An 11,197-nucleotide genomic window follows, 5' to 3' on the forward strand; every position below is an offset into this window, starting at 1 on the left:
CGCCAGGCGAAAGACCCCCGTCCTCTCTCTGCTGTAGTGCGGCCGTTGGGAAAGAGCGTAGGGCAGCTGGGTCTGGGGGTGCCCGCTCGTTGCTGGAGTCTGGATTTCTGCTAAGCTGGGCTACGGCAGCTCTGCCTTGTCGCGAGGGTTTGGTTCAGGCAGACCAGTGAGCAGAGACACGTGGCGTGTTTTCCGGGCAAAGCGGTGCCGGGCGTGATGCAGAGGGCAGAGCCCAGGGCCATCGCTGAGGTGCAGAAACGTGCTCTGCGCACAGGGCCTTCGGCAGAAAGTGAAGTGCCCGGTCCGGCGAGTTCCTGTTCGCCAGCCAGGCTGCTCCTGGATCGTCTTCCCTGGCACGAGAGCCCTCTCGGGCCCCTTGCCGCGGCCTTGGCTCGGTGTGCGTCACAGCCGAAGGGGTATGGAGTGCTTTGTCCTGGAAAGAGGTGCCTGTTCCCTGACACTGGTTTGCTCTGGTGTGCTGCTTTACACACGAATAAAGTTGTTCTTCGCATCAGCTGCATCTTCACGTCTCTTATTTCGTCGAAGCCTTTCAGATTTATTTCCGGGGAAAACCGATGCCAGCAGTGGTTAATGAGAGGACGAGGGCTTTGAAAATCCCCAAGGCTGTGCAAGAGAGCCTGCTCGTCTTCCTGGAAGCTTCTGGTCGGCCTTGCCGTTGCTTGTCCCTTCTGTGTGGTCACTCTTGCAGGCGCACGTTTTATAGCGAAACCTGGCGGCGTTTGTTCTTCTTCTGCCCCAAAGAAACGTCCCTTGTCAAAGCCACGTATTGCTCTCCTCACCCAGACCAAGCGTGTGGGTTTAGTAGGCTTACTTCAAGGTGCGTGCAGGATCGAAGGAACACATTCAGTAGACACTCCAGTGCAGTCTGTTGTGATGGTGAAGTGGCCGGCTTGCTGCTGGGGAGAACCTTGACTTCAGCTTGCTCAGTTCACGCGGGCAGCGTGGTCTTGGCACAGCTGAGGCGGAGTAAAGTGAGGGTTTTCCCCCGGAGCACTCTGCAGACGGTTAATACGAGGCTGGCAAAATGACCTTCGTCCCTCTCATGCTCAGCAGACTGTCCTCCTGCATCCTGCGGCGTTCACCAAGGCGAGATGTCGTTCTTGGAGTCGTAGACGGTTCTGATTATCACGCGCTGTGTGGGACGTCAGATCCCACTCGCACCGTGGAAGCCTGTTTGCTGCACAGGACGGCAGCCGCTGGCCTGCAGAGCCCTGCCGCACAGCCGTGCGTCCTGCCGTGCGTCCCGTTTGCCCTGAGCGTCTTCACAAGGGTGCAGTTTGCGGCCAAAACCATAATGAGTTTGGAGCTTGCAGTAATGAGGGTACAAAGAGGATCCTTCTAAGTTTTTGCCTTCTGTGTGTTTGCCTTGGAAGAACACGACTTCATTTACTTCCTTCGCACCGCTCGGCGGCAAACACGTGGCTACAGCTCTCTTGTGCACCCTGGGGTGCTGCTGCTCGGCACCGCGATGGCTTGAGTGGGGCACCCGGCCGCGGTCCCACAGAGCTGCCTTGTCCGAGGGCTTCCCGGGGACGTCCCCACTGCTGCGGTGGCTTTGGCGAGATGTCCCTCGCCTGCCTTCAGACCCCGCAGCGCCCGTGTCTGGTGGAGCTGCCTGCTCCAGCCCGCTGGCTGCGGGGAGAGCCCGGCCAGCGCACAGCCCCGTGCCAGCGCACGGTCCCGGTGGCCGGCGGTCGCTGGGCTGAGTCCGCCCTGGGGACCCCTCCTTGGGACGGGGCCAGGCAGCGTCCACGCTGACGCGGGGAAGTGCTCCCTCGCCTCGCGGCCACGGTTAGGGGGTTGATCGGAGTCTGCTGTCCCTCACGCTGCCGACTGACCGCCCTCTCTGCCTTGCAGGTGGTCGCACAGCGAGGCGAGGCCTCGGCCGCGGCTTCGAGCTGCAGCTGAGCCGTGGAGATGAGGCGGCAGCGCAGCAGAGGGGACCCAGCTCCTCCTCCCACCGTCAGGCCATGCTCTGCCCGAGCCGGACGGCTGCGGACGTCGTTCTGCTGGTACGAGCAAACCCCTGCATCCCCTCCAAGGCCTGTGTCCCGGTCGCTGGGTGCTGGTTTCCGTGTTTCAGGGAGCGTGGGCCTCTGCCCTGCGCTGTGCGTGGGTTATGCAGAGGAGTGCGGAACGCGGGGCGTCTGCCGCGCCGCGAGGGTGGCGGAGAGGTGGGGTGGCTGACGCTGGGTGCTGCGTTGCCTCTGGTGGGTGTTTATATGTAACCACCGTGCAGAGGATGCCCTTCTCCCTGGTGCCAGCACCCGCCAAGTCCTTCGCAGCTTCCAGCAGCAGCAGTCCGTGAGGACGGACGCCGCTGGCATCGCCCCGTCCCCGGAGGGACGCACTCCTCCTACGGCAGCCGTGCTGACCTGCCGCCGCGACATTTCTGCGGCGGATGGCTGGAAGGTGCGTGCGCGGTCCGGGTGAAGCTGGGCTGCTGCTCGTACCTGCCTTGTCCTTTGCATTTAAGCCCTGGGGCCTCCTGGAGAAGCTTTCCGTGGCCAGAGGCAAGGTGAGACACAGGGCGATGTGCTGACCTCCGCAGTGTGCTCCACACCTCAGCTACAGACAGGTGAGACCGAGCAGGTGAGCGTGGCACAGACTGAGCCAAGGCCATCGGTCTTTTTGGTGGCAATCTTCTGGTGCGACGGGCTGAGAGCCTCTGACGGCAGCGACTGACTCTGAGCTCGCTGGCTTCTGAGCCCTCACCTGGGCTGCGCGCTGGAGAGGACCAGGCAGCGACCGGCCGGCACAGGCGTGGCTCTGGCCGCCGAGCGTGCCCCGCTCAGCCCGTACGGGACACGCCGGCGGACGCCCAGCTTCGCAGCAGCCGCAGCAGCAGATGCTGACTAAGCCAGATGTGTCATGGGGAGAACTGTTACACGGCTTCTGCCCTCCTCCAGCCAGCAAATTAACCTCCTGACGTAAACACTCATCCTGCAATTAAAAGAAACCCAGTTCTCACTTTTCATTTTCACTCGTGATTAACATCTGCAACCTCGTAGAATTATTTCTGTGGTTGGGAACGCAGTGCTTGCCCGTCTCTCGCCAGGGGCACCCCGTCAGCGCCCCGGGGAGACTCGAGACCCTGCTTCTCACAGGGAATCGGAGGAGAGGAGCTTTCCCTTCACCGCTGAAAGCCCTCGCTTTTCCGGTGCGCACGAACGTGTGCCCTGTGCAGGTCAGCCAGAGCCACGTCCCCTACCCCTCTGGGAGGGGAGGAGGTTCTGGGAGCGCTGAAGTTGCTTCCCTGCACGTTTCCAGTGCTGTAAGACGCTGAAGGCTGCCCCGGTGCCTCCCACACCCTGAGGTGTGCGGATCCTCCCCTTGGCATCCTTCTTGCAAACCCTCCTTCTCCCCGTCCTGCTCCCGGTACATCTGAACCCCCGTGGAGCTGCGTCTTCTCTCTTGCCTTGCTCCTAGCAGGCAGAATGCAGGCAGCATCGTCTCCCTGCGCTGCTCAGCAGCCGGAGGGATCCAGCCCGGCCTCCAGCACAGGTAGGAGATGCTTGCGGTGACTGCAGCTTGCTCTCAGGAGGAGAAGCCTTGGGACGGTTGGTGGCTTTCTGTCTTCTGGCCGTGGGCTCTGCTCCGAGTCCTCCTGAACTTGTCTGGAGCTGGGTCTCGTGGTTTTGTTGCTCTGACACCCAGAGACATGAAGTAAGAAGAAACGTGGGGATGAGCGTGGTGTTTTCTCTGGCCAGGACAGGGTTTCCTCTCTAAAAGTGCCAGGAAGCGTGTAGGTGGACTGACGATTAAGAGTTCTACCCGTTCTCTCGTTTATTCACCTGCAGCCCGTGCAGGCCGTGCTTGCTGCGGGCAGAGGTTCCGTGGCAGGGGGGCCTCGGTGCAAAGCCGGGCTTCGATGGGGCTGTTTCTGCAGCAGTAATCGAAGGAGCAGGGAGAAGCAAGCAGGAGGGGTGGCTTCTCGGTGCTGCAGGTGGGAGCGCTTCCCTGGAGGAGCAGGGGCACCGGTGATAAAACGAGTAAGAACAAAACCAAGTCAGGATCTGACACGGCAGAGCAGGGTCGTACAGTTTAGCTGGGGGGTTCCTCGCTCTCCTCGGGCTGGCTGTTGCAAGCGGGGCAGGGGGGTCCTGGTGGTGGTGGCTGTTGTCTCCCAAGAAGCTCTCGTTCAGCTGCGTTAAGGACGATTTTGTCAGCAGTTTTGAAGTCTCTCGGAGAACGGGGCTGGCAGGGTTCGCAGTGGCCCGGAGCCCCGCAGCGGCGTGGTGGGGATGCCAGGATGGGGCTGGGGGCTGGCAGGGGGGCTGATGCCTCGAGCACCGACCGTCTTGGGTGGGAACGGGGCTTTCTGCGGGAAAGCTTTCCCTTAGTGCCCCCAGACCAAGGCACAGCAAAGTGCCGCCATCCCAGAGAGGCTCAGGAGGAGCCGCAGAGCAGAGCCCGGGGCTCGGCTCACCCCTCTCCTCGCCCGGCAGCGATGGGATGCTCTCTCCCCGTTCGGCTCCCAGGAGCATCCTCTCCTCTCCCTCTGCCCCTGGCGCAGCAGCCCCGACATACTGTCTTTCTTCCTCGCTGCCTCCCCTCCTCCTCCTCCTCCCAGAAGAACCACAAGAGCTCTCAGCATCTCCTTGAGGCCACACGAGCCTGGCGTTGCCCTGCGCACGTCGAGCAGCCCTTCCTCTCCGCGCCAGGGACACGGTGGATGCAGCGCGGAGAGACGCGGCGCTGAGCCGTGTACCTGCCCGCACGGGAAGCACCTCGCTGGCCTTCGTGGCTGCCCAGAGCCCCCCGCCTGTCGGGGGTCGTCTGGACGCGTCCCGATTCTCCTCGGACATTGCCACGGAGCGGGCGCGGGCGCAGCCACGCCAGCGAGCGGTTCCTGCGGAGGAAGGGGGTTAACAGAGCTCGCTGTTGCCTGATGTGTTTGTTTCTGTTCTTCTCAACACAGAAACGTGCGGAGCGTGTGGTCCCGGCTTCGCCTCGCCTCTGGACGCGATGAAAGGCAAGTCTGAGACCCAGGGCGGCAGGGAAGAGCCCAGGGCGGGCAGGGAAGAGCCCCGCGCTGTCTGCGATCCGGGTGAAGATTAAAACAGTGCTTCCACGAGGGCATTATCAATTAACTGCGCTCTCTGAGGAGGCTCCCAGCAAGCGATGCTTTTGCTTCTGGCCTGTCCTGAGGCCAGACATGAATTGCATAACGGCGGCTTGGTGTCAGAACAAACCTTTTTAGGTTTCTGATGGCTTGGGATGGGTCATAGCCTGCAGCAAAGTCACCTGTAGCTTCCTAGTGCAAAGCCAAGTGGGATTTTTAGGTTTCTCAGAGGCAGTTGTGTTGCTGCAGCCCCACACCACCACCACCGGAGCTAAACCTGGGGAGGGTGAGGGGACTGTCATGATTCCTCCAGGGGCCCTCAGGAGCTTGGCGTTACGCTCTGCTCCTGGCGGCTGGGATCACAGCATGACTCCTTGTGTAAAACCGGCCTCACGGGCTGCTGCCTTACATGTCTGGACGCTTTGCCTGAGAATCCTGCTTGCTGCTTTGCCGAAACTGGTGCTCTGATGTGGAGAGACTGATGAATGCATCATCTCTGGCTATCCCTCCCTTAATCCTCTTCTCTAGGGCTTAGCGAACGCATCCTTGGCACCTTAGAGAGCTCCGGAGCTTGCTCAGGGTCTGCAGTTCTTACCGCTGAAACATCTTTGAGGCAAGAGAACAACGCTGACGAGATGAGTCTTTAAAACATCCCCACGTGCTGGCAGGGCTGGACAGTGGTTTAAATTAACAGCAAATGGCACAAACCCCACTGACTCTGCCGCTCTGGCAAGTTCCCTTGGGAACCGTCTGGCTGCTCCAGCGGTGCTGCGTGGCTCTGGCACCCAGAAGCCGCGCAGACGTCGGGCGGCTCGGGCTCTGGGCAGGTGCTGAGGAGCTCCTCAGCGTCCTCTGGACACCTCAGGTCTGTGAGGATGGGAGTTCTGCGGCTGTGTCCCACACCCCGACTTCTGGTACCGCTGCAGGGGTGGGATCCCTCAGCGATCGGCAGCTGCCCTCGAACCCGAGACTGACGCAGGCACCGCTGCACAAAGCTTTCTAGAGGCAGCGTGTTGCGAAGCCAGTCATCACCTGCTTTGGATCCGATCCACGGGTCCCAGATCACCGCTCTGTCTCTGCCACCGCGCTCTCTTCCTCAGCATTTCCTAAACCAGTTCCTCCCCGCTAGCCCTCGCTGCGGCGGTCCGTTATCCCGACACAACCGAGAGCGAGAACCACCTCCGCCGTGACCAGGAGACTCCGTGGGGTCTGAATTCCCTTGCCTGGGGGCTGGGCAGTGCTCGGGTCCCGGAGCAAAGCCATTTCCCAGCAAAGCCTGGGAGCACCGGAGCAGCAGCTGGAGGACGCCCCTGGGGCAGGGCCCTTCTCCCTGTGCCAGCGGGATGCCCTGCAGGCAGGGAGCTCTTGCTCCACTGCCTCACCGCAGATTTTCGCTGCTCGGTGGGGCTGTGGGACTGCGCAGGGGCTTAGGGCACTTTCTGCCTTTGACTTCAGCCTGGCAAGCACTGCTCGTGGGGTTTTAAGGCTTATTCTGTGCCGATGTGATGGAAATGAGACACGATGTGGTTTGATTCACGTGACTGATAGGCTTGGGGAAGGGCTGGTGTGTCCTCGCAGGCACGGGGTGATCCCAAAGCTGTGGGCCTCCTTCGGGACTCTGAGGTCCAGAGATCCCTTCCCAGGGCAAGGGATCTGAATCAGCCCGAGCCCCCGCAAAGCAGTCCCCTCCGAGCAGAGCCCAGCCTCGTGCCGCTGGCACGGCAGAGAGGTGCAGATCCAACTGCCCCATGCGTATGGGGGAACAGGCCGGCTGCCCGGGCGGGAGATCTAGGCTGACCAGAGAGTCCTGCCAGGGTTTTATTCTGTCAAAGACGGTTTTTGATGATGCTCAGGCAACGTTTCTCTCTTCAAAGGTCCCCGGGAGGAGATTGTGTACGTGCCCTGCATCTACAGGAACACTGGGAGGCAGAAACCCGACTTTCTGGCCACTGTGGATGTCAACCCCAAATCTCTGCACTATTGCCAGGTACCAAACGCTTTGTCTCGGTACTGAACTGGCCTGGGAAGCAGCTCAGTGCTTGTCCTTCGTGCTCCCCAAAGCTGCTGGCTCCGTACCGGAGGCTGACGCCCCTCCCGTTCTCCCCAAGGCTCTGAGCCTTCCTGTGCTTACGAAGTCATCTCAAATTCCCTCCGCGCCCCATCCTTGGGATCCCCTGTGCCCCATCGCTCCGCTCTGCCATGCTGGAGGCACCCTGAGCCTGCGCTGGGCTCCGCAGCGCGCTGAGCCCCGCGGGCTGTCGTCCTGCGCTTGGCAGAGCGCGAGCAGGGCTGGGACGTTGCAGGTGATCCACCGCCTGCCCATGCCCAACGTGGGCGACGAGCTGCACCACTCGGGCTGGAACGCCTGCAGCAGCTGCTTCGGGGACGCCACCAAGAAGCGGAACCGCCTGATCCTCCCCAGCTTGATCTCCTCCCGCATCTACGTGGTGGACGTGGGAACCGACCCGCGAGCTCCCAGGCTTTTCAAGGTACCTTGGAGGTGGTGCCGATACGTGCTGAAGGCTCAAGGTGTGGGATGGTGGCTTCTGGCTGCGGGAACGGCTTGGCCAAGAGGCGTTGGGGTACTTCTGAGAGCTCAGTGGGAGCCCGGTGTCTGGACGACAGCACGGGAAGGCTGTGGGAGGTGGTGGTTCCACAGCTGCCCAGCCGTGCCACGGGGTAACACCGGGCTTGTGAACCCGCGTTCTGCGCAGCAGCGAACACCCGGCTCGCCCGGCACAGAGGAGGTGACGGTGCCGGTGAACTCCCCGCAGGTTGTCGACCCAGAGGACATCTTCTGGAAGTGTGGCCTGGGCTACCCCCACACCTCCCACTGCCTGGGCAGCGGTGAAATCATGATCAGCACCCTGGGAGACCCGGCCGGCAGCGGGAAAGGTACCCCAGCCCCCCCCGGTCTGCCAGGGACAGGGTACTGGGATGGGAGGAACAGTTCCCACATCCAGAGCTGTCCTGGAGGCTTCGTCCAGGTCTTGCAGCCCGTTCAGCAGCCCGGTCCGCAACGGGCTCCTCTGTCTGACACTGCTTGTTTTACAAGACGTAAACTGTTAACCTGGAGGATTTTCTCACTACTGTTGTGGGTTTGATTTTGCATCAGGTGGCTTTATTCTGCTGGACGGAGAGACCTTCGAGATCAAGGGGAACTGGGAGAAAGGGGACAAGATCCCCCCAATGGGTTATGACTTCTGGTACCAGCCACGCCATAACGTCCTGATCAGCACTGAGTGGGGAATCCCAAAATGCCTGGGATATGGGTTTGACCCAAATGATCTGAAGAAAGGTGAGACAACTCTCGTTTCTATGCTCCGGGTGAGAGATGCTGAGCAGGACTGCGAGAGGGCCGGATTTCAGCCCTCTGCTGTTGCCACTGGGAGCTGGCAGCCGGACGGACGTAACGTTGTCCAGGACAGCTTGCTGGCAAAGCGAATTTCACGCCAATTCCTAGAGATCCCATGGATTTAAAAAGGACAAGCCCAGCCCATTTACCATGAACCCACTTTAGATGCAAGCACCAGAAGTTCAGCCCAAGGCAGTCCATGGCTGCTGCTGCTGAGCTGTACGTGGGGCTGGGTTTTGGCCGTGGGGATGCAGGATGAAGCCTCCCCCCGTAGGGTTACGCTGCCCTTCCCAGCCCTGTCCCAGGGAGACGGTCCCTGCTGGGTGCTGGGCACCGTCCCGTGGCTTTTGCCGAGGTCCCAGGCAACCGGCGTGTGCTGGTGCGGAGACGCGGGGTTGTCCCTGCGGGGAGCTACCGGGGCTGCGGCCTCACCTGAACCCGTAGCGCATCTGCTTGAGACCCTGCCCCGCGCCGCAGCCCCTCCGATTCCCCCTCCCAGGGCGCTACGGACGCCGCCTCAACGTCTGGGACTGGACCACTCGCACCTACGTCCAGGCCATCGACGTGGGCGAGGACGCGGCGCCCCTGGAGATCCGCTTCCTCCACAACCCGGCCGCCGCCGAGGGCTTCGTGGGCTGCACCATCAGCAGCGCCATCCACCGCTTCTACAAGACGGAGGTACGTGCTCCGCGGGGCCGGGGGGAGCGGGGTGCTGCCCCTCGGCTGGCCGAGCCGCACCGCTCCGTGCAGCGTCCTGCTCCCCGATCCCCCGCCGTGCCCCCTGCCGCCGCACCCACCCGCCGCCCCGCGCCGTGCAGCCGCCTCTCTGCACCCAGAACGTGGGCTGGCCTGGGGCAGCCTCGCCAGAGGACCTGTCCTGACTGGCAGCAGCTCGGGCTGAAGTTGTTCAATTTAAAGGAGATTTATTTACACCTCCGTTGTGGATTTACAACAGCTCAGTTCTTCTCGGTGTCTGTTGTTGTGCGTGACGACGAACCGGGTGAGGAGAGAGAACATCTTTCACCAAACCAGCTAATCTAGCTGGAAAGTTAGACAAGTTTTTGGCCCCCCCAGCCCTCCCCCCCGGCCCAGAGCCCGTCTCCCCCCTGGCTGCACAGAGCCCGAGGCGCCCGGCCAAGCAGCTGAGCCGCAGCCGGAGACAAGAGGTGGTGGACGTGCGGACGCAGCATCCGCGTCGGGCCTTGTCCTGCCCGTGCCCCACGCGCTGAGCCCCCCGGGGCCGTGCTCTGTCCCGCACCTCTGCAGCGAGGAGACTGGGCGGCCGAGAAGGTGATCCAGGTCCCCAGCAAGAAGGTGGAGGGGTGGCTGCTCCCGGAGATGCCAGGTCAGTGCGTCCCCGGGCCGGGTGCCGAGGTGCTCCCCGGCTTCCCCGGGCGCTGCCGGTGCCGCCGCCGCGTGTGCAGCTCTGTCGTACCCTCCCCAAGGCTTCATCACCGACATCCTCATCTCGCTGGACGACAGGTTCCTGTACTTCAGCAACTGGCTGCACGGAGACGTCCGCCAGTACGACATCTCCGACACCCGCAGGCCCAAGCTGGTGGGGCAGGTGAGGCGGCCGCCGGCTCCCGGGCGCACCCCGACGCCTTTCCCCATCTCCGGGGGACGGCCGGGGTCGGCCCCCTCCTCGCTGTCCCGGCCACCCAGAGCTCTGGTCTCTGCAGGTCTTTGTGGGCGGCAGCGTCACCAAGGGAGGGCCCGTGACCGTGCGCGGGGACGAGGAGCTGCAGAGCCAGCCGGACCCGTTCTTCATCAAGGTGAGCTCGGCCGTCTCCCCGCAGCCCCAGCCCAGGCGGCGGTGGCAAGGCCGGGAGCGGGTCCTCGCGCCTCTGCCCCGCCGCGTCCCCCGGGACGGACACAGCGTCCCGCTCCGCCGGCCCAGCACCCTCCCGCTCCTCCTCCCACCCCCAGGGGAAGAGGGTGCCAGGGGGGCCCCAGATGATCCAGCTCAGCTTGGACGGGAGGAGGCTCTACGTCACCACGTCGCTCTACAGCGCCTGGGACCGGCAGTTCTACCCCGACCTCGTCAGGTAAGGGGACTAACGAGGACGGTTGTGCGAGCTGGGCCGGCGCGGACCCCGCAGCTCGGTGGGCGCGGGGGCAGGTCCCGCCGGCTCCCCCAGCCCCCGCCCTCGCCCCCGCGCAGGGACGGCTCCGTCATGCTGCAGCTGGACGTGGACGCGGAGCGCGGTGGCCTGACGGCCAACGAGAGCTTCCTGGTGGACTTCGGGAGGGAGCCGGGCGGGCCCTGCCTGGCGCACGAGGTCCGCTACCCCGGCGGGGACTGCACCTCTGACATCTGGCTGTAGCCCCCCCCGCTGCCCCACAGCCCCCCGCGCCCAGGACCCCGGCGCGTGAGGGCTGCGGGGTTCAGAGCCCGGCAAACCACCGCAGACCCCAGCACCCCGCGCTTGTGCAAATAAAGCTGAGAGGCTGCCGCCCTCCTCCTCTTCCTCCTCCTCTGCCGCTCTCCCCCCCAGAATCCCAGAATCCCAGCATGGTGGAGTTGGCAGGGCCCTCTGTGGGTCCCCCAGCCCAAGCAGGGTCACCCAGAGCAGGGGGCACAGCACCGCGGCCAGGGGGGCTGGAATATCTCCAGAGAAGGAGACTCCACAGCCTCCCTGGGCAGCCTGGGCCAGGGCTCCGGCACCCTCAGAGGGAAGAAGTTCTTCCTCGGGTTCAGCTGGAGCTTCCTCTGCTCCAGTTTGTGCCCGTTGCCCCTTGTCCTGTCACTGGGC

General features: G+C 63.2%; 1 protein-coding gene across 1 annotated transcript; it reads left to right on the plus strand.

Annotated features, from left to right (window-relative positions):
* Positions 1-6,950: 6,950 nt before the first annotated feature.
* On the plus strand, positions 6,951-10,849 carry LOC142365031 (methanethiol oxidase-like). The gene is made up of 10 exons (XM_075445434.1): positions 6,951-7,073; positions 7,390-7,575; positions 7,861-7,981; positions 8,202-8,384; positions 8,941-9,119; positions 9,708-9,786; positions 9,887-10,008; positions 10,124-10,216; positions 10,371-10,489; positions 10,606-10,849. Exons 2-10 carry the CDS (start codon positions 7,408-7,410, stop codon positions 10,766-10,768), a joined length of 1,227 nt encoding a protein of 408 aa, XP_075301549.1. The 5' UTR covers positions 6,951-7,073; positions 7,390-7,407; the 3' UTR covers positions 10,769-10,849.
* Positions 10,850-11,197: the final 348 nt, after the last annotated feature.

The sequence above is a fragment of the Opisthocomus hoazin genome, chromosome 30 (assembly GCF_030867145.1).
Source record: "Opisthocomus hoazin isolate bOpiHoa1 chromosome 30, bOpiHoa1.hap1, whole genome shotgun sequence".
Classification (NCBI taxonomy): domain Eukaryota; kingdom Metazoa; phylum Chordata; class Aves; order Opisthocomiformes; family Opisthocomidae; genus Opisthocomus; species Opisthocomus hoazin.